At 52.3% G+C, this 21,189-nt stretch overlaps 1 protein-coding gene across 2 annotated transcripts in view; it reads right to left on the bottom strand.

The window, feature by feature from the left end:
• Positions 1 to 7,285: 7,285 nt before the first annotated feature.
• CAD (carbamoyl-phosphate synthetase 2, aspartate transcarbamylase, and dihydroorotase) overlaps positions 7,286 to 21,189 on the bottom strand; it is a 29,697-nt gene continuing 15,793 nt past the window's right edge. The window contains exons 16-44 of one of the 2 annotated variants that reach the window (XM_032301292.1): positions 19,827 to 19,939; positions 19,179 to 19,423; positions 18,707 to 18,953; positions 18,280 to 18,378; positions 17,886 to 18,110; positions 17,614 to 17,796; positions 17,194 to 17,412; positions 16,736 to 16,903; positions 15,991 to 16,173; positions 15,778 to 15,882; positions 14,901 to 15,140; positions 14,589 to 14,670; positions 13,791 to 13,957; positions 13,442 to 13,606; positions 13,133 to 13,264; positions 12,711 to 12,912; positions 12,121 to 12,311; positions 11,889 to 12,029; positions 11,548 to 11,649; positions 10,963 to 11,059; positions 10,385 to 10,429; positions 10,113 to 10,282; positions 9,944 to 10,018; positions 9,224 to 9,436; positions 8,635 to 8,760; positions 8,288 to 8,443; positions 8,090 to 8,191; positions 7,773 to 7,867; positions 7,286 to 7,651 (exon numbers count right to left, since the gene is read on the bottom strand). In XM_032301292.1, coding sequence (XP_032157183.1) covers positions 7,549 to 7,651; positions 7,773 to 7,867; positions 8,090 to 8,191; positions 8,288 to 8,443; positions 8,635 to 8,760; positions 9,224 to 9,436; positions 9,944 to 10,018; positions 10,113 to 10,282; positions 10,385 to 10,429; positions 10,963 to 11,059; positions 11,548 to 11,649; positions 11,889 to 12,029; positions 12,121 to 12,311; positions 12,711 to 12,912; positions 13,133 to 13,264; positions 13,442 to 13,606; positions 13,791 to 13,957; positions 14,589 to 14,670; positions 14,901 to 15,140; positions 15,778 to 15,882; positions 15,991 to 16,173; positions 16,736 to 16,903; positions 17,194 to 17,412; positions 17,614 to 17,796; positions 17,886 to 18,110; positions 18,280 to 18,378; positions 18,707 to 18,953; positions 19,179 to 19,423; positions 19,827 to 19,939 — 4,391 coding nt within the window. In that variant the 3' untranslated portion in view covers positions 7,286 to 7,548. Of the gene's footprint in view, positions 7,652 to 7,772; positions 7,868 to 8,089; positions 8,444 to 8,634; positions 8,761 to 9,223; positions 9,437 to 9,943; positions 10,019 to 10,112; positions 10,283 to 10,384; positions 10,430 to 10,962; positions 11,060 to 11,547; positions 11,650 to 11,888; positions 12,030 to 12,120; positions 12,312 to 12,710; positions 12,913 to 13,132; positions 13,265 to 13,441; positions 13,607 to 13,790; positions 13,958 to 14,588; positions 14,671 to 14,900; positions 15,141 to 15,777; positions 15,883 to 15,990; positions 16,174 to 16,735; positions 16,904 to 17,193; positions 17,413 to 17,613; positions 17,797 to 17,885; positions 18,111 to 18,279; positions 18,379 to 18,706; positions 18,954 to 19,178; positions 19,424 to 19,826; positions 19,940 to 21,189 lie in introns of both variants that reach the window. The other variant, XM_032301291.1, reaches the window with a different exon arrangement.

Here is a 21,189-nt window from a genome sequence, read left to right as displayed (position 1 = left end):
TTAAGCCACAGCCTGTCCTATCTGTGCCATGCTGGGTCCCTTTGCAGGGGCAGGGGGAACAGAATGTTCAGGGCAGGTGAATGCCCTCACAAACATCTAGTCATTCTTCTGCCCAAAAAAATGAGGAGGCTCAGGGAGGAAAAAAGAATTCCCCAAGACCACCCAGCACATGCCCGGGCTCTCACTTCTACTCCAGGCCCCTTTGAAGCTCTTGCCTAGCTGGGTTTCTCAGCAAATCTTTCCTCTGCTCCTCCAGCAGCCTGCTGCTGCTGGCACTCCGGGTCCTGGGGCTCTGGAGTCAGGCTCTCTGGTTCTGCTCTGCCTTCTACTATTATTCTAGTCTCTGTTAACCTCTCTGCGTTTCAGCTTTCTCATTTATAAAATAGAGATTACATGACATGATAGGCGTGAATGTGCCTGGTATAGAGAAGGTGTATACAAGAGTTAGCTTTTGGGTTGAACCCAGGATGCAGGGGAGAGATTTCAGAGTGGCCCAGCACCTTGACAGCAGGGACAGGAAGCAGCAGTCATTGAGCTTACTTTGTGCGAGGCACTGTGGGGTAGAGAGTATCCTGTACACCTGACAGATGGAGAAGCAGACTCACCTGCCCATGGTCATGCAGCTGGTGACCATCGGGGCTGATTCCCACTAGGTTCTGGATTCTGGCCCCTGGAAGTCCCCAGCCCTTTCTCCATGCCGCCCTGCCTCTCCACCCACCTTCAGGCATCGGGAGGATCTGGAGACAGGTCTCTGGAGCATTCTCGTACCTTCACGAGGGGCACCTCCCCCAGGAACCCAGGAAATCATCATCTGCAGAGCTGCCTGCACTCCCCCATCATCCTCCAATCCCCCTCCTCCACTTGCTTATCCAGAAGTCCCTTTCCCCTGGGAGCCCTTCCTTGATGATAGATGGAGGAAGGAGAGTGGAGGGAAAGAGGTTGGGCCTGGGAGGGGTGAGGAGAAGGCGGGAGAGCAAGGCAAGTTGGGGAGGGCCCATCCCCATCCCTCAGCCCAGCCCCAGCTCTTTACATGGCTGATTAACTAGGGGAGAGGAGCGCTTTCGGGTCAGAGAGGAACCAGAGAAGAGGGACAACCCGGGAAAGGGTAAGATGGAGAGCGGAGGGAGAGAGAGAGAGGCCGGGTTTCCCTGATGAGGGCTGCAGGGCTGTTCAAAGGAGAGACTGGAGATGAAGGGGCCAGAATGTAGGGTGCAGACCTGAGAGGACTCGTGCTGCAGCGACTGAGCCAGAGAGCATGGATGCGTGGGCAGGTGTGCCCTTCTCCCCAGAGTGCTCACCTGGGGGTGGGTCCTGCATTGCGTCTGAGAGGCGAAGGCCAAGGCCGAGGACCCAGTGGGGCAGGGTCAAGAAGCAGCCTGGGTGATAAGCACCACCCTCCAGCGGCCCTCTCACCCTGCCAGGGCCCTGGTGCACCCGATCTAAAGGAGGCCAGTTCAGCCCTCCCGCTGCCTAGTTGGGAGCATCAGAGATAGCCGGAAGTCTCTGGAGGGAGTCTTAGGACTGGGGGCAGGACAGCAAGACCCTCTGCCCCTCTGCCAGGCAGAGCCCCTTACTGTGGAGAACTGTATTCAGAGTGTTCCTTTTATAGTTGGAGGACTCTTCCCTCTTAACTCTCCAACTTCCCTTCCCCCAATTCTGGGAATTCCCAGGGCCACCCCATCAGTACCTGGTCAATACCCTCCAAGAGGTCCTTGGAGGGGCAGTTCCCAGGCCCCAACAGGGCAAAGCCTGAGGCCCCAGGTGCAGCTGTGTGGGGGCTTTTTCTTTTTTGAGATGGGGTCTTGCTCTGCTGCCCAGCTAGCCTCAAACTCCTGGGCTCAAGTGATCCTCCTGCCTCAGCTTCCTGAGCAGTTGGGACTCCATGTGTGTACCACCATACCCCTAGATGCAGCTGTGATCACCGTCAATCCCGTACACAAAGCAGGCCCTGTTGCCTTGACTGGCAAGAGAAAGAACGTGGGGAGAATGAGTAGGCAGGAAGGCCTGGGTTGCCAGAGCCTGTGCCTCCCTCCTTCAGCCCCGGCCCCAGCCTCTCTCTGCTCTTGCCATTACCTGTGCGGTACCCCAGACACCCTCACCTACTCTCTGGCTACAGCATCCTGGGGACAGGAAGAAGCCCAGGCCTGGTGAAGCTCACTCAAGAGGACGTGACCCAAACAGCCTTAACCTCTTAATTCCATTCTTTTGTTTGCTTTGGCTCAAGGATGGGGTATAAATTTTTAAAGGATTGTAGCCAAAAGCCTGGAGGAGAAATGAAAGGGAATGGAACCCAGAATATTAAGAAGACAAGAAAGCTTACCAAAATAAGCAGGGTTCAGACTCTACAACAACAAACTTGCTGTTTCCTGGCTTTTTCTGCCTAAGCATGGCCTCCCTGTTTCCCTCCATCCTGCTGGACCAGGATGTGATCAGGCAGGACTGCTCGGAGGCACAGTAACGTGGAGACTGCCCTACTGATCGCACACTCCTTGAAGGAAGGCATGCTCCTCCAGCATCTAGCTCACAGCCAGACACCAAGTACACGCTCAGTATGACTGCTGGTGATGGAATGAATGGGTGGAAGGATGGTGAACAGACGAACGTCAGGCCAATGTAAAGTCCTTAAAATATCCTCTAATCCCCGGCTCCTACCAATGGGCCAAGCCAGCTCTGTACATGCTGATTTCCTGAGGTATAAATCTGTATTTGATGGTGTCATTTGATGGTAGCAATTCAGGTGCTTTCAAGGAGGCACTCATTTCTATTTCTTGAGTGCTCCAGGGAGTGACAAGTCCCTACATGGCCCTGCCTTGGACATGGCTTGCTCCAACCCCACCACAAATTCAGTGTTTAGCTTCCCATCAAGTCCCACTTGTAACGCTATTAATCTGCAGATTCGTCACAGCTTTCCCGACCTTCTCTAGAGCCTTTGTGCTCCCAATCTCAACACCCATTTTTTTCCTTGCCACTTAGTGACAAGGAAATGACCTCAGCTTCTAAACCAGTCCCTCAGTAACCTCATGAAACCTGGTTACCACCACAAAGCATTGGCCTAACAACTATTGTGACAACGTCCTTGCCTCAAATTTCAGTTCCTCCCCCATCCCTCACACACCTGGAATTTTGGGCCTCTCCAGGACTTTCTTCTGAGTTCTCCTGCCACCCTTGCTGAAATTCAGGCTAGCCCCATTCTCTTGGTGAACAAATATGCATATTTAAAAACCTTCAATTACCTTTATGTTGATGCTTCAGTCAACACGTTTATTCTGGGTGTTTGGGATACATTCGTGAATAAAGTCCCTGCTCTCATAGCACTTGTGTTGTCACATAGAAATGCCACCTGTCTCTGCTGTGCTTTCTCCAATTCTCCAGCTCCATTGCCTCCATGACATCTCCACACGGATGGCCCATGGCAGCAAAGTATCATACCCAGATGGAATCAACCCTCCCCTACCCGAAGCTGGCTATCTGGTCTACCTTTATCAGTCTTCATTCTTCCAGTCTTGAGGTCCCACGCTGTGCAGTCATTCTTCACTCTCCTCAGTCTTATAACATCCATTCCTGTCTCTGAATCTAGACCCTCTTCGCCCATAATCTGTGTTTACTGCAAGAACTTCCTAATTGGCTTCCTGATGGTGGAATGGCTCCTTTCCCTCTTCTAGGCACTGCTGCCAGATGAGTCTTCCATAAGCACTCATCCCATCCTGGCCCTCATTCTCTGCTCCTCTCCCAAACCGGCCAATGCCCCCTTGCTGTTTCTGGGGATATTACTGCAGAACTACAAATACTTCCCAATTTTACACTGGGAATTGCCAACTACCCTTTTAAAGTCTATAGGTGGGCCGGGCATTGTGGCTCATGGCTGTCTGTAACCCCAGCACTTTAGGAGGCTGAGGTGGGAGGATCACTTGAGCCCAGGAGACCAGCTTGGGCAACAAGGTGAATCCCCATCTCTACAAACAAAACAAAACCAAGAACAAAAATCTCCAGGTGTGGTGGCATGCGCCTGTGGTCCCAGCTATTCCAGAGGCTGAGGCAGGAAGACTGCTTGAGTCCAGGAGTTTGATACCAGCCTGGGCAACATGGCAAAACCCTATCGCTACAAAAAAATAAAAAATACAAAAAATTAGCTGGGCATGGTGGCATGGCATGGTGGTCCCAGCTGCTTGGGAGGCTTAAGTGGGAGGATTGTGTGAGCCCACAAGGTCAAGGCTGCAGTGAGCTGAGATTACACCACTGCACGCCAGCCTGGATGACAGAATGAGACCCTGTCTTAAAAAATTTTTTTTCTTAACTTGCCCATGGTTGCACGTAGTTAGTTGTAAGGGCCAGGATTAGAATGCAGCTGACAAAGCTCCAAGTGGACTACCTATCCATGGAGGGAGCTGTCTCCTTCACTAGGTGGTCAGTGAAGAGGTGGCAGGAAATGACTGTAATAGCAAGCCAACGTTAGCTGGACTTCTTTCAAGGTGGGGGATAGACTCAAAGGATTCATCCAAGTGTCAAAAGGGATGTTAGAATCTGTAAAGTGCTTAGAACAGTGCTTGGCACATACATGTTTCTTATAAAAGAAAGAAACCAAACCTCTTAAGTACCTCAGGAAGGAAACCAACTTTTTATGCTTCATGACAATTACATGACACATATGAAATTGTTTCTCAGTGCATGTGGGACAGGCTCAGCCAAAGGTATTCTATTAAATAGCTAATTTTGGTTAGGCGTGGTCACTTACCCTGTAATCCCAGCACTTTGGGAGGTCAAGGCGGCCAGATCACTTGAGGTCAGGAGTTTGACACCAGCCTGGCCAACATGGCAAAACCCCATCTCTACTAAAAATACAAAAAATTAGCCAGGCGTGGTAGCATGTGCCTGTAGTCCCACTTACTTGGGAGGCTGAGGTAGGAGAATCGCTTGAATCTGGGAGGTGGAGGTTGCAGAGAGCTTGAGATTGCACCACTGCACTCCAGCCTGGGTGACAGAGCGAGAAACTGTCACAAAAATAAATAAAAATGAAAATAAAGGGCTAATTTTGTTTTTTGCTGATAATTTTTTTTCATTTTATTTCCTGATATAATAAGATCTACTTTCTGGTTGTACGGGAAAGAAGTTTATTCAACTTCAGCTGTGTTATGATTAGGAGAGCCAAAGAAAGGCTCAGGACAGGAACACCTCCCACCACTTAGCAACTGAGTAAAATGCATTTGCTACTTGGCAGCCAACACTGCTTCTGCTTGAGGGTGAGACTCTCCAAGTTCTGTGGGAATCTGTGTGTGACAGAGTCCTAAGTACTCATGAGTACTTGGGAAAATAATCTCTGACTTGTTCCACAGTTTAACCAGGGAAATGGAGTCTCTAGAAAGGAGAGGCAAAGTTCTAGAAATGACACTATTTTCCAACTAACATAGTCCTACAGGTACCTGAGGGAGACCTTGTCAGGCAGGAATCTGGATTTGGAAACTGGAAAGGGTTAACATTAGCAGGACTGGAGGGCCCCATGCTCTAGGACTCGGCATTATACTTAGTACCCTCCTTCTTCAAATAGTACCTGTGGTTGTAAATTAACATTTCTCTGACAGGCAAACCCCCGGTCTGGTCGGTCAGACTCTCAACCCTCACGACACTGAGTAGGAATCTTTGGCTGCATTGTGTCTCCTCACCGTACCACAGACACAATTTCCATTCCTCTCAAACTGGACCGTAAAGGAGACTCTGTCCTTCCTCACGACCCAGCTCACACCACACGGCACAGGCTTCCCTGACTCCGTATCTGTGCTGACCTCTTCTAAAAACTAGTTCCCTACAGGACACCTTAGGTTTGTTCTCTGGCTGCTTAGATTTGTGGCTTGTCTTTCCGACCGGTTTTCGGGTGCCCTTAAAACCAGAAGGGACCTTTCCCAGAAAGGTGGGTTATAAGGTCAAGAAGTCTTGTATATTAAGTCTCAAGGTGAGTGGCCCAGCAAGCTACTGCCCTTTTTTTTTTTTTTTGAGATGGGAGTCTCGCTCTGTCGCCTGGGCTGGAGTGCAGTGTCACGATCTTGGCTCACTGCAACCTCTACCTCTTGCATTGAAGCGATTCTCCTGCCTCAGCCTCCTGAGTAGCTGGGATTAGAGGCACATGCCACCACACCTAGCTAATTTTTGTATTTTTAGTAGATGGGGTTTCACCATGTTGGCCAGACTGGTGTTGAACACCTGACCTCAGGTGATCCACCCACCTCGGCCTCCCAAAGTGCTGGGATTACAGGCATCAGCCACCATACCCAGCTCCCACTACTTCTCTGAGCTAGTGTCAGTATCTGTGAAATGGATGGAAGCCTGGTGGAAGTGAGAATATGCAGCAAGTTCCTGCTCACATTAAGTTCTCAAAAAAAACGAGGCCCTTCTCCTTTTCTCATCTCTAGCATACGCTGATACTCTCTGGATGAAGTAGGTGCTCCCTGAATGGTGTCAGAGCAGTTTGCACTATCATGTGCCAGTGTGCAGCAGTTGAATCTGTAGAAGCCACTGGAAACCTTATGACCGGAGCCTGAAAACTGAGGGTGAGAATTGCCTTGCTCATCCTCATACTCCCTCTACACATGGTGCTTTGTACCCAGAGGCCACTAAGTTTTGTTGGAACAAGAAATGAGATTTCTCCAATCAAGTTCTCGGGATGGAAGAGCCGCTCCTCAGAAGCCTTCACCCGCAGACACATGAGCTACTCCCCTCAGGCCCCTGCCCTGGGGTCTCCAAGCCAAAGTGCTCTCCAGCCCTCCATGGCGTCTGCCCCTCTGTCTACTGTCAGGCAGATGCTCTCAGGGATGGGCGGTAGGAGGGGCTCCTAACAGTGACAGTGGATGAAGAACTAACTCCAGGGTGAGGTTTTGAGAATGCAAAGGCAGCCTTAGCCACTGAAGGAGGACTAACCAGAAAGAGTGGGGAAGAGTCAAGGCATGGCATCAGACTGCAGGCTCAGCCTTCCTTTCACCCTGATGAGTGTTCTCCCAGTATCAGGCAGAGGGCAGAACTGTCAGGTTTTTGAGTCAACTGAATTGAGCAAGGAGGGCTGGACACGAGCCAGAGCCCCCAGGTAAGCTCTGGCATCAGCATGACATGGGACTCAGAGAGCACAGAGTAACATGCTCCTGTTGAGTTCCAAAGAGCCCTGAGTGTGAAAATGCCAAGTGTGGCTGCACAGCCCTAGCCAGAGCCCTGCCTGGTGAGGCTGCTCTTGTAATTTGGGAATCTGCTCCATTTTCTAAAAGAAAGCTCCATTCTACTACACTCAGCATCAAGGAAGCAGGAATTAGGGGCAGCTCAGCTATTTATTCAGTAGAAAAATGACTGTACAGGTTTAAGGTGCAGGAATGAAGATGGGGCAGACCAGGCCCCAGCATCTGAGGCTGCAGCCCCAGGCCAGAGAGCTCCAGTCCAGAGCCTGAAGCGTGGTCGGCACATGTGAGCTATCTGAATGCCCAAGAATATCTAAGTGTGCTGCCCCCGTAGGGGGCATTGGGATTCCTTGCCCAGCAGCTGGGCCTAAAGAGAAGAGGCTGAGGAAGCCAGGCCCTAGAAACGGCCCAGCACGGTGGCTAACAGAGCCATGCGGATGTACATGCCATTCTCAGCCTGGCGGAAGTAGGCTGCGCGGGGGTCTGAGTCCACTTCCACACTGCAAAAAAAAAAAGAAAAGAAAGGAAGTGCTATTGTGCAGCCCATGGATGGCCTGTCCAGGACTAAGTCTCCTCCCCACCGCCAGCCCGAGGTAGTCTCCGACTCTGATGCTTCGCCACCTTATCTCGTTGACACGGGGCATCGGGTGCATCACCACCATCTTCTTCTTGGCCCGAGTCATGATGTGGGGAGTGAGGATGAACTGACCAAAGCACTGCAAGGCAGACGGGGTCCCCATTAGTGCCTTGGGGTAGGGATGGCTGCAGAGGACACAAATCTGGGCTCCACTGGGGTCCCCTCCACACCCACATGCAGCAATGGCAACTAAGGGACGTGAGGTTTACCAGCTGACCCAGCCCTCAGCCCAGCCTTTCTGTCCTCACATCTGATGCCCTATGGCAGCAGCTCTGGGCTCTTCCTCAAGCCCAGCACTCACAGCTTCGTACTCCTGGGTAGAGCCAAATCGTTCCTTCTGGATTCGAGTCATGTAGAGTACATCGGTGTCAGGCAGCGCCTCCTCAATGCTCTCAAATTCCTCCTGGAGGTTGAGGAGGGCCACGGTAAATATAGTGCTGGGCTCTGACTGCCCAACCCGTGTCTCCATGGCCTCCAGGCTGGGCTGTGAGGGTCTCACCTGCTTGATGCCACGCGAGGCCACAAAGGCCCGAACAGTGGGTGGCATGCACAGGCTGGGAGGTGCCACATAGCGCAGGCTGACACGATACTGGGTGAGCAGGCAGGCCAGGGAATGTACTGTGCGTCCATGCTTCAGGTCACCCACCATTGTGATCTAGGGGAGGAACCCAGTCACCATGTGGACCCCAGACTGAGCACCCTTCCCATCATTTCCAAGCTTTCAAAAGCCTCTGGAGCAGAATGAAGACCTCCTTGATGCAGCTGTCCTGGATCAGGGTAACCACTTCCTGCCTCCCTCTCTAGATCGTCCCCTAGCAGGGCTCCAGCCCCTGCCACCACACTTACCGTCATGCCATTGACAGTTCCCAGCTCCTCACGGATGGTGAAGATGTCCAGCAGGGCCTGAGTGGGATGCTCTCCCACCCCGTCTCCAGCATTGATCACTGGCCTCCGGCAGTGCTTGGCAGCCAGCTGGAAAAATGGGGAAAATCCTGTCTTTTGCAGCTTAAGAGGCTCCCCCCACCCCCTGCCAGTCCCACTTTTCTAAGGTCCCCTCACTCATCTGGCCCAACCTGAGACTTGCAGTGTCACAGAAAATGTGGGCAGAAGGGACCTCACGTCCCTGGGTCCAGCCTTTTTTTCTTCTTTGAAACTGAGTTTCGCTCTTCTTGCCCAGGGTGGAGTGCAATGGCGTGATCTCAGCTCACCAGAACCTCCTCCTCCTGGCTTCAAGCACTTCTCCTGCCTTGGCCTCTCGAGTAGCAGGGATTACAGGCACCCGCCACCATGCCCAGCTAATTTTTTGTATTTTTAGCAGAGAGGAGGTTTCTCCATGTTGGTGAGGATGGTCTTGAACTCCCAACCTCAGGTGATCCACCAGCCTCGGCCTGGGTCCAGCCTTTTAACCCTATCTCAGTACCCAGGCCGGTCTCACCTCCACTGCTCCAGGCTGGGGGTGCCGGAGCACAACGACGTCAGCATAGCAGCTCATGGTCTGCACGGAGTCAGCCAGGGATTCACCTTTCTGGACAGAGGAGGTGGCTTCCGAGAAGCTGAGCACAGCACCTCCTAGCCGGGCCATGGCTGCTGCAAAGGAGCTGCTGGTCCGTGTGCTCACTTCATAGAACATGGAGGCCATGACCTTCCCCTGGGGAGAGAGCAAGGTGGAAGGTGTACATAAGTGTGTCCACCCTGGGGAAACCAGAGGAAGGCACCACCACCCCAACTGACACTTGACGGACACTAGGAGGATCCTTCTGCACCCGTAGCTCCTGTTAGAACCCTGACGTTTCCACCACTGGTGTCACTCTAAGCTAAAGGCTCTGCCTCCAGAAAACCACCCATTATTAAGTGTCTGAATGAGCTCAGGGAGAAGGACACGCCCTAGCTCTCTCCCATGATTACAGCAGCCCAAACCAAATGACCCCACTATTGGGGTGATGGTCTCATACTCAGGATCTCCCAAGCCATCTAAATCCTGCTTTGGAGAGGCAAAACATGGGGGGAAGATCTACAGCAGCATAGGGATGGACTAATATGAGAAGACAGGATGGCAGGGGGAGGAAGACCCACTGTGACCACTGTGCAGCCCTGCCCTGATGTGGCCCAAGGGCAGGCGATGGTGTGGACCCCACTCCACGGCCCTGATCCTGACCTTTAGGATGTCGAGGCTCCGCTCCTTCTGCACCATCATACGCAGTGTGTGTGCCACATTGAACAGGTGAGACATCTAAGAAAAAGCCTAAGTTAGCTAGAAAGGCCCTAGCCCTAGCTTTCCAAATCCTCAAAGCTCTGGGTGGTCCCACCCTCCCTGCCCCAAGCACCTGATCCTTGGTGAACTGCTGGACGGACAGGATATGTTGGCCCACTAATGAGTGCAGCAAGGGTGAGGTCTGGGGGTGCAGCAGACCAGGTGTGCCCAGGTTCTGGGGAGACGCCTGTCTAGGTACTGGTGGTGGAGGGTAGCAGGTGCCATCAGGAGTTCCCATCAGCTCTGCAGTGAGGGATGGGACAGAAGAGGCTGGTCAGAGGGTTCCTCCTATCAAGGCCAGATCAGAGGTCCCTGAGGTGAGTTTGTGTCAGGGTAGAGTCTCACCTGGCTCTGCTGTCTTTCGAGAAGACTTCTCCTTTGGCTCCTCAGCTGCAAACAGGGCAAGAGGACAGATAGATACACGTTTATGGCTGAAGTTTGGAAAGAAACCCCATATTCCAAAGAACTCTAAATCAGTGTATGTGTTAAACCAATTCACAACACAGTAATGTAGCAGGTTAGGGGAGGGCAGGGGACTGCAGCAGCTCTGGGGACAGACGTGGCTTCCCATGGGGCTGTGTTATATGGGAGCAGTGGTGCCCTCCCGGAGCTCTCCCAGTTGGCAAGAGGAACGGCCAGATTCACACCAACCAACAACCTGGATTTACCCCACAATCTGCTGCCCCGTGGAATTCCAGCTCCTGGGTAGAGGAACACAGCTGCCCACAACAAAAAAGGGCCATGAGAAGCTGTGGGATGTCTACTCATATTGGGGATAATTGTTTAGGCAAAGGACGGGACAGCAGATCGCACGAGGATAAAGGGATGGAGAGGAGGATATATAAGTGAAGAAAGGCGAGGCACTGGCAAGAAGTGGATCTCGTCCCTACACAGCCTCTGAGTCACAGGAGCTCCACTCTTACCTGGCAAACCTGGGTCGGAGGCTCGATGGATTCGGGGTGGCAGATGGAAGCGGCCATCAGGAAGCCCTGGGATGCCCCGGCGGGGCCTTTCAGGTGTCTGGAGGGACAACATTGGCCCAGAGTTTTGTTTTGTTTTTCCTTTTGAGATGGAATCTTACTCTGTTGCTCAGGCTGGAGTGTAGTGGCATGATCTTCGCTCACTGCAACCTCCACCTTCTGGGTTCAAGCAATTCTGCCTCAGCCTCCCAAGTAGCTGGGATTACAGACGGGCACCACCACACCTGGCTAATTTTTGTATTTTTAGTAGAGATGGGGTTTAACCATGTTGGCCAGGCTGATCTTAAACTCCTGACCTCAGGTGATCTGCCTGCCCTGGCCTCCCAAAGTCCTGGGATTACAGGCGTGAGCCACCATGCCTGGCCAGACCCAGCATTTTAAAAAAGTAATTGACCCAACCCCACTTCAAATTCAGTCCCTCAAGAAAACCCCAACTGTTCCTGAACCACCAATGAAAATGTTCAAGCTGTTCGTCCTGCCCTGGGACTAACACCTCCCAACCCTCTAGCCAAGCAGCAGTGTGGATACCGTGGTCATCTCACTGGTGGCAGGGGCTGAGGGTGGGAGCTGGGGAACAGCCCCCTGTGGCCACTTCCGTACATCCTGTCCATAACCTGGGGGCACCAGAACCTGCAGGCAGAAGGCAGGGCACTCAGGAGAAAGCAGAGAGAACTCGGGTCCTAAAGGAGTGGATGTCAGCAAAGACAAAAAGTGCCTTAGTGGAGCTGAGCCGTCTCTGCCCCCAACCCCACCTCAGGTCCAGGGCAGTGGTGCCGATAGTGGGATGGTGTAGATGTGTTGGGTAGGGAAAAAATGAACGTGGTGTGGAAGAGGGCACTCCTGAGGCCAGGCAGGGGCCACTTGCGTACCTGCCCATCGATATAGGCAACCTCCCCTCGCAGGACCACACGGCGGACGGTGCCCTTCACCTTCTGCCCTTCAAAAGGTGTCCAGTGGGCCTTGGAGAAGGGCATGTGGCTGGGGACTGTCCACTCATGCTCCAGATCCACCTGCCCAGAGGACACGGGTTATGTTAGGGAAAGGCTACCCCAGAGAATAGATCCTAGGGCTGGAGAGCCCCCCTCCTGCTCCTTCCCACACCTCCACATAGGTGTCGTCCTGTGGGGGCAGGTGAAAGATGCGCCGAGGATTGTGGTGCAATCGCTGCAGCAGGTCGTCCAGGCTGAGCCGGCCCTCGCTTACAGCCGTCAGCAGTAGTGGCAGCATGGTCTCTAACCCTGGGAAGCCAGGTGGGGGCCTGGACCCACACTTCTCCTCCAAGGTATGGGGAGCTGGGAGAAAGAAAGCCATTACCCTCAGGACCAATCACCTCCACGCCTGGGAAGTCATTCATCCACATCCCAGGACTGCACTTCCAACAACCTCCTTACGCTCGCTACCACTCCCGATGCTCATTTTTTCTGGGAATTGGAAATGAGGGCAACAGGACTGCTGCTGTCTTCTGGAGCCCACACTTTTACCCACGTATTCTTTCATTTGCAGTTTTACTCACTGGCTCATTCATTCTTTCAGGCACCTATCACAGACCAGGCACCCTAGAGGCTAGGGTCCCATTTAGATAAAGACCCTGTCCTCGGAGAGCCCTGAGGCCTGACCTGGCTCCCATTTTCTTGCTAGGGCTGTCCCACAAGCCCCATTCAGCAGAGGAGGTACATGCTGGGTTCTCTCACCATGGTCTGAGGCAAAGCAATCGATGATAGCCATGTTCTCCCACAGGGCTTCCACATCCTGGCGGGAGCCAAGCTTAGGCCGGACCTCCCCCTTCCCAGGCCCCAGGCGCTCCAGGTCATCACAGCTTAGGAACAGGTGATGGGGCGCCACCTCGCAGGTCACTGGCAGGCCCCGTGCCTTTGCAGCTTTAATTAGCAGGATCTGAGGGACAATGGAAAGATCCAGAAGAGGCACCACCCATATGTCCCGCCCTACAGAGAGTCCCGTTGGCCAACATCCCTGCTCTGAAAATTGATGAGGCAGAGCTGCAAGGACGCTGGTTCGAGACTCCTCCCGCTGTCTCCTGTCCCCAAGGACTACCCTAACCTTTAATGTTACTGGGAAGGCAACAGGGACAGCAGGACCTCTGGTGAACTCTTACCTCTTCCTTCCGTGCCACGTGACATATGTGCACTGAGCGCTGAGTCAGCTGAGCCACCATGAGGACAGCAGCCACGCTCTGCTGCTCTGCGTGAGCCACAATGGGGAGGTGGGAGGGCCATGTCTCAAAATGCTGGGGGCAGAAAGAACTGATGAGGGAGTGTGTGGAATCTCCAACTGTGCTCATCAGTCAGAGCCCAGAGCCCCCAGGAGCTCCCTTGAATCCTCACTGCTGCCAGCCCACTTAGGTAGGGGCCTACACGCCAGGAGAAACTGGGTGGTAGCCACCTGCCACATGCACGCTTCCTACCTCCATCCACTGGACCACACTGTCCAGCCGCAGCTCAGAGAAGGTCTCACTGAGGTAGAGCTTCAGCCCGGCCGCAGACCCGGCCACAGTGCCCAAGGTTCCTGCATTTTCAGACGAGGCTCCAAGGAATAAGGCATAGTCACAGCGGGCACCAGCCTCTGCCAGCTGGAGAGGATACACAGAGATAAGGGTCACTGGTGTTCATTGGCACCCATGCCCACACAGGCTAGCCTGCACCAGTGGCCTGGGCCCATGGGGAGGGGCAGAGGGAAAAGGTCTCAGGGAGGCAAAGGTGGCTGGTGGGGGAATGTGCGTCTCCAATACCAGGAAGAGGAGTGCAGTGGCTCACCTTCTGGGCCAGGGCCAGAGCAGGGGCATCGATGATGGGGGGCCGGGTATTAGGCATGGCACACACCATGGTGATACCCCCAGCCAGAGCAGCGGCCGTGCCTGAGGCAAAGTCCTCCTTATGTGTCCCACCTGGTTCCCGCAGGTGCACATGGACATCAATCAATCCTGGGAGAATATAAAAGCAGCAAGATTATAGGAAGAGTCAAAAATAGGAAGGATGGGCCAGGCATGGTAGCTCATGCCTATAATCCCAGCACTTTGGGAGGCCGAGGCAGGTGGATCATGGAAGTCAGGAGTTTGAGAACAGGCTGACCAACATGGTGAAACCCCGTCTCTACTAAAAATACAAAATTTAGCCTGGTGTGGTAGCACATGCCTATAATCCCGGCTACTTGGAAGGCTGAGGCAGGAGAATCACTTGAACCTGGGAGACAGAGGTTGAAGTGAGTCGAGATCATGTCACTCACTGCACTCCAACCTGGGTGATGGAGCAAGACTCCATCTAAAAAAAAAAAAAAAAGAAAAAAGAAAAAAAAAATCCCAGACAAGAACACTGTGGATCGAGGAATGAAAAAGTGAGAAAAATTCTGGGATCATCAGTCTGTGCAGTCCAGGGCAGAGAGTGGGTCCCCCAGCCATCCTTCACCAGCTGGAGAGGATACACAGAGGTAAGGGTCACTGGCTCTCATTGGCATCCATGCCCACACAGGCTCTTTGCACCAGTGGCCTGGGCCACGTGGGTCTCTATGCCTGCTGCTGCCAGTGTCCAGAAGCCAAGTTCTCCCCAGAGACTTACCTGGCAGTCGCACAAGCTTTTGGGAGGTCATACAGTCAACATGCACCTTCAAAGGAGGGGCTGGCCCAATCTGGCCTAGGGCCTGCAAGTGGAAAGCAGTCAGCTTTGATTTAAGGGAAGGGTGATCCTGGGAGTTGTAGGTAGGAATTTAGGTTTTCCCATAAACCAGGCTCTGCACTCTCCATATCCACCTTCTCTCCCTCTATAGCCACAAACCTTTATTATTAGCATGGCTGTTCCATATCACTCCTCCCTCTTTCTTTCCCCCATCAACACTGGCAGTCTCCCTCCCAGCATGTGGGTCTCAGTTACCTCCACGAAGAGTTTGGTGCACTTGATATCGATGATTAGGGGCACAGAGAAATCAGCGGCCAAGCGCCGGGTGCGGTAGCCCTTGGTGACAAAGGAAGAGAGACGCCGGCCCCCAGCTCCACGCATGGACAGGTTAATTACTAGCTCAAAGTTTTTCTCGGCCAGCTGCTCCAGGATGCTCCGCTGTGGTGGACACTCACCATCCACAGCCTCCTCAAAGTGCCAGTCCACAGCTGTTACCTGCCAACCCGGAGCCAAGGTGAGGGCCAAGCTGAACCTGGCAGGGGTCAGGAAGCCCAGCCAGAAAGGAGAGGAGCTGGCCCAAGAGTCCATGATGAGGAGACTGAGGACCCAAAGGGTGGGGACTGGGAGCTGCCTCTATTTGATATTGGCAAAGTGTATTTTTTGATAGGAAAGATGTCGACACTAAGTAAGGTAGGTTACCAAGGACTAGGTGCAGTATGAGCTCACATACATGTACACAGGGAAAATTCTGGAAGGAAAAATATCAGAACAGTGGTAGAGAGATTTTAAGAGACTTTTCTCTTTGCTTTCTGTGTAATCTGCTTTCTACATGGAATATAGCTTATTAGTATAATGGTAATAATAAAAGCAGGGGAATAGGAGATAATTCCTTTTCTTTTTTCTTTGAGGTAGCATGTTTCCCAAGCTGGAGGGCAATGGTGCACCCATTGCACACTCACAGCTCACTGCAGCCTCTACCTCCTGGACTCAAGAGATTCTCCTGACTTAGCCTCCTGAGTATCTGGGACTATAGCCTTATGCCACCATGCCCGGCAAAGATAACTCTTTGGTGCAGTATTTTCACCCGCTTTGGGAAGAAAAGCAGTGGGGTAGGTTGGCAGAGCTCCTGTACCTTGACACCATGCTCAGTGTAGAAGTCAGCTGTGCCCAGACTCGCATAGAGGCTGTAGCCCAGGCTCTCCAGCAGCCGCACAGTTGGGAGCAGCTCGCTTTTGTTCTGAAACCAAACAGAAGGATGAAATTGTGTTCCTCCTGTCTTCCATTTCAAGATCAGCCCTGGCGCAGGGAGTCACGGCCCTCGGGAAGCCCTCCTGGATTCTGGTACCTTATAGCTGCCAATGGTCAGCAGGATATTCTTCTTGGGGATCTTAAAGCCGGTGCTTAGCATGGCCTTGAGGTAGGCCTCACAGCGGCTCTCCCCGAAGCCGGCCACCTCCCCAGTACTGGTCATTTCCACACCCAACACCACGTCAGCACCCGCCAGGCGGGAGAAGGAGAACTGAGGCACCTAAAGGAGCAGGAGGGAAGAGAGAGGGCCAAGGTGTGAGAGGACCTCCTACCCCACCAGTGCAGACGGACATGGTCCTCTGTTCTTGATCTCACCCGAATAGCAGGGTCAGCCAGCCCTCTGGCTGCTACCCTCTGTGTGCCCTACCGCTTCCCAAACATACTTGGGGTCTTCCCTCGGCTTCTGCTTAGCATGTGCCCTTGCAAATAAAAAACCTTAACCATCTTTCAAAACTCTATTCAAATAGCACCCCTTCTCTCAAGCCTTCCCAGATCACCCCTTTTGGAAACAGCACCTCCTGTCTCTGAACTCCTGCAGCATTCCGTGTATAGTTCAAATACGTAGTTTTATCAGACTGTTCCATACCAAAGCTTTTTTTGGGATCCAATTTCTCTTGCCTCCCATTCCCATAAAGTAAGCTGTAAGGGACAATGACCACCTCATTACCCCCATGATCCGGCAATGTGGTGCTTGGTTTACATGCTGATTGACAACTCTCTGTGGTAAGTGACCTCTCTCCTGCTGTTTTTCTGCTAACCCTGAGGGTTTCAATACTCCTTACCTTTACTCCCACGACTCCAGAACCAGTCATGAGGCCCACAGGTTCCACTTCTTCCCCCATGATGACTCGCGTGGCCAAGGCTACTAGGTCCACACCCAGTGTCTTGGAGACGAACGGGAAGGAGCGAGAGACACGTACGTTGCATTCAATAACTTTCAGCTGGTCATCCTGGGGCAGAGAAGACTGGTCAGGCCTTCTGCAGGCTGGCCTTGCTGACACTATCTACAGGCCTAGACTCTTCCTCTCAGTCACCAGTCTGGGGGATCAGTCTGAGCAGGGTTCAGGGTGACTGACTGTCATAAGCCCCAACATCATGGGCTCTGGCTACAGCCCCTTCCCTCCAGCTTCCCTGCCATCTTGGATGGAGGCAGGAGACAATGCAGGGCTTCATGGCACTGTGGCCAGCACAGAATATGGAGGAGCTGTGGCCCTTTAGTCCTTTCCTTTGGCCTTGTTACCTTGGCAATGAGCTGCAGATTGAAGGGTCCCGTGACCTGTAGCTCCTGGCCCACAGCATGCACGATAGCTTTGATCCGCTCCAGGGTTTTGGCAGTGATATCTTGTGGGGGGGTGACCAGTGTGGCATCCCCTGAATGCACACCTGCATTCTCCACATGCTCAGAGATGGCGATGGCTGCCACCACACCATCAGAGGCCACAGCATCCACGTCAATCTCCTAGTCAGGGGGACACAGTGCGACCTAAGGCAAGGGCCACTTTCTTTTCCCACTTACTCTAGGATTGCCTCTTCCTTTAACAAGCCCCACATAACCCAATGTTCCCAGCTCTGGTGCCTATGATTCTGCCGGAACAGAGAAGGGAGTCTCCTCCAGGGCTGGCAGCACGCCCTCAGAGACTTCGCTTCTGCAGCCTCCCACCTTAGCCTCCTGGATGAACTTGGAGATGACCACAGGATGCTCTTTTGAGACGGCTGCTGCACTGCTCAGGAAGCGCTCCAGGTCCCCATCTGTGTAGGCCACATTCATAGCAGCACCGCTCAGCACATAGGAGGGGCGCACCACACAGGGGTACCCCACAGTCTGGCAGAACTGTCGAGCAGACTACAGGAGGCAGGGAGCTTAGCTGGGTTGTTCACACTCACCCTCAAGCATCATCCAGCCTCCAGGTCTCCCACCAGGTCCCAGCCTACCTCAAGGTCACTGAGCTCCCTCCACTGAGGCTGGCTGATACCAATGGTGTCAAGGAGCCGAGAAAACTTGAAACGGTTCTCAGCTGAGTCAATGGCTTCAGGGGAGGTGCCCAGTACCCGGCACTGCTGCCGATGCAATGCCATGGCCATGTTGTTGGGCAGCTGTCCACCCATGGACAGGATCACACCCTCAGGGTTCTCAAGCTCGTAGATGTCCATCACTACCTACAGTGCAGGGGGAGAAACAAGTGGTGGCAGCAAAAGAGGACAAGAATCTGAGCCTCCCTGCTCACTGCTTTCCCCAGCCCCCACCAAGTTTCAAAGAATCTTAGGTCAGTCAGCTGTTCCACTCAACCCTGGCCACAAGCTACCAGGAAGCCCCCATCCCTCTCACCTCAAAAGATATCTCATCAAAGTAGAGTCGATCACACATGTCATAGTCGGTGCTGACTGTCTCTGGGTTGTAGTTCACCATGATGGTCTTATACCCCATCTGCAAGAGGGAGGGGAAGGATACTTAGCAGTCAGGTGGGAGGAAAATCATGGAGAAACTAAGCCAAAGCCCCCTACTTCAGAGACAGCCAGCACAGCTTCCTCTGAAAGAGCTGTAGAGGACCCCTGCCTTGGGAGGGAAGGTACAAAGTGTTGAGGGGGAGATTCTTGTACTGTATGAGACATGAGAGATGGCCTACGAGAACCTCCACCCCAAAGCTCTATGACCAAAGTAAGGGGGAGCAATTAACAGGAAATGCCAGGATTAGTGCCAAGCAATTGCTAGAGATGAACAGAACAAGGAAACTGGAATGAAAATGAACTCTGACCTTTCGGAGCTGCTGGATGCAGCCTACAGCACACCAGTCAAATTCAACGCTGGAGCCAATACGGTAGACGCCAGAGCCAAGGACTAGGACATGAGGCGTTCGAAAGGTGAGGTCATGGGTGGTTCCCCAATATGTCAGGTACAGGTAATTTGTCTGGGCTGGCCACTCTGCTGCAACTGTGTCAATTTGTTTCACTGCTGGACAGATCCCCAGTTCCTGGCGCAGCTTGCGAACAGCCAGCTCTGTGCTAAAAGGGAAGAAGGATCCGAAACACAGGCCTAGAGAGTAGGGTACAGACTGATAGAGAGTTAAGACCCCAGGGCAGGGATGAGAGGAAAATATCCTTGGGACCAAGGTCAGAAGCCTCTAAAGCTCCCCACAGTCTCCTTCCTCCCTCCCAAGGGTCCCTCACTGATTCAAAGGTTCTCTGCCCTTTATTTCTCAGCTGGAAACTCTCATTGCCACCTCTAACCTCAGAACTGCAAGGGCAATCTGCTTGTCTGAGAAGCCAAGACACTTGGCCTGTTGCAGCAGGTCTGGGGGCAAAGGCTGCCCACGGTGTTGTTCTAGCAGCTGGGCGTGTGCTATGATGCGCTTCATTCGGTGCAGGAACCAGCGGTCGATGCGCGTGAGCTCATACAGGCGGTCCACCGAATAACCAGCCCACAGAGCAGCTGCCACCACAAAAATCCGCTTATCTGTTGGAGTCTCCAACTCCTAATAGAAAGAGGGTAGACAGAGGGAAGCTACTGCCAGCCCATCTAAAAGCCTGAGCATGAGTAGCTGCCTCTGTCTTAGGAAGGGGAAGCTGTACACTAGACCACAGGCTCTGTAATTGCAAACACCTGGATACCAGTTCTGGCTCTACTTCTCACTGGCTATGTGGCTTTGAGCAATTAATTTCTATAACCTAAGTCTCAGTTTACTCATCTGTAAAAACAAGTCTAGTAATACATCCTTGCATGATAATGACACATCTCAAAATTCTCAGCAAAGTGAAAACAAAGCAAATGTCCAATGATGACTGCTGCTAGTGTTACTGGTAGCAAGCTCATGCTCTTGGGGCAAAGAGAAGCCGGGTCTATTTTAGGGGTGTTGCCAGGGGAGGGGAGCTACTTACCATATCACTGACTGGCTTCACTGTGTGATCAAAGCCCACACAGTTCTCATCCACCATGCGCAGGGCCTTCTGGAAGGCCTCCTCAAATGAACGCCCAATGCCCATGACTTCGCCTGGAAGAACAGAATGAAAGGACTGAAGGCATGGAGGTAGAAGGGGTGGAAGGAAGGCATGTCCATAACGCCTACGGTTTGTAGTCAAGACTCTGGGAGATTCTCAAGGCAAGTCCTATGATGGTGGGATTCACGGTGTTTCACAATTAAGAAATCTTAATTTACATTTCTTTTCCCTACCATTTTCATGAGCAAGTTCAGGTTTTCTGCTTATTGATGAACATGGAATCAATATGCCCAAAATGGGCATGGGGATATTAGAATATAGCCCCATATGTTGGATATTGGAACAGTTTATCACAATGGCCCAAACCACTGATGGCTGTCCAGTTATTGGGCTTGCTTATTCACATAATGATAATATCATCTGTAATCTGTCTCATTCTTTAAAACTTTTTTTAAAAGTATAGATAATAGGCCGGGCGCGGTGGCTCACGCCTGTAATCCCAGCACTTTGGGAGGCCGAGGCGGGTGGATCACGTGGTCAAGAGATCGAGACTATCCTGGTCAACATGGTGAAACCCCGTCTCTACTAAAAATACAAAACATTAGCTGGGCATGGTGGTGCATGCCTGTAATCCCAGCTACTCAGGAGGCTGAGGCAGGAGAATTGCCTGAACCCAGGAGGCGGAGGTTGCGGTGAGCCGAGATCGCGCCATTGCACTCCAGCCTGGGTAACATGAGTGAAACTCCGTCTCAAAAAAAAAAAAAAAAAAAAAAAAGGTACAGATAATAGGAAGATGATCCCTACTACTCATCCATCCAGAGCAAATCACATTTACAACAATCATTTTACGGTTTTTCTTTCTGGACTTTTCTTCACAGGTATGTCTTACACATGATCACAACGTATATATGATTTCCATACTGTTTTTTTCCTCATCATACATTTTTTTCACATTGCCATGTGGTCTCGTAAACACTAACTTAATTTTTTTTTTTTTTTTTGGAGATGGAGTTTTGCTCTTTTAGCCCAGGCTGGAGTGCAATCTTGGCTCACTGCAACCTCCGCCTCCTGGGTTCAAATGGACCAAGAAGCTGGGATTACAGGCATCTGCCACCATGCCCGACTAATTTTTGCATTTTTAGTAGAGACGGGGTTTCACCATGTTGGTCAGGCTGGTCTTGAACTCCTTAGCCTCCTGGATGAACTTGGAGATGACCACAGGGTGCTCTCACCTCAGGTGATCCATCTGCCTTGGCCTCCCAAAGTGCTGGGATTATAGGCATGAGCCACCATGCCTGGCAAA

This window comes from Sapajus apella, unplaced genomic scaffold, assembly GCF_009761245.1.
Source record: "Sapajus apella isolate SASKATOON/1434 unplaced genomic scaffold, GSC_monkey_1.0 scaffold44, whole genome shotgun sequence".
NCBI lineage: Eukaryota > Metazoa > Chordata > Mammalia > Primates > Cebidae > Sapajus > Sapajus apella.
Note: the sequence above shows the minus strand (reverse complement) of the source record. Positions and strands in the feature narration are given on the sequence as shown.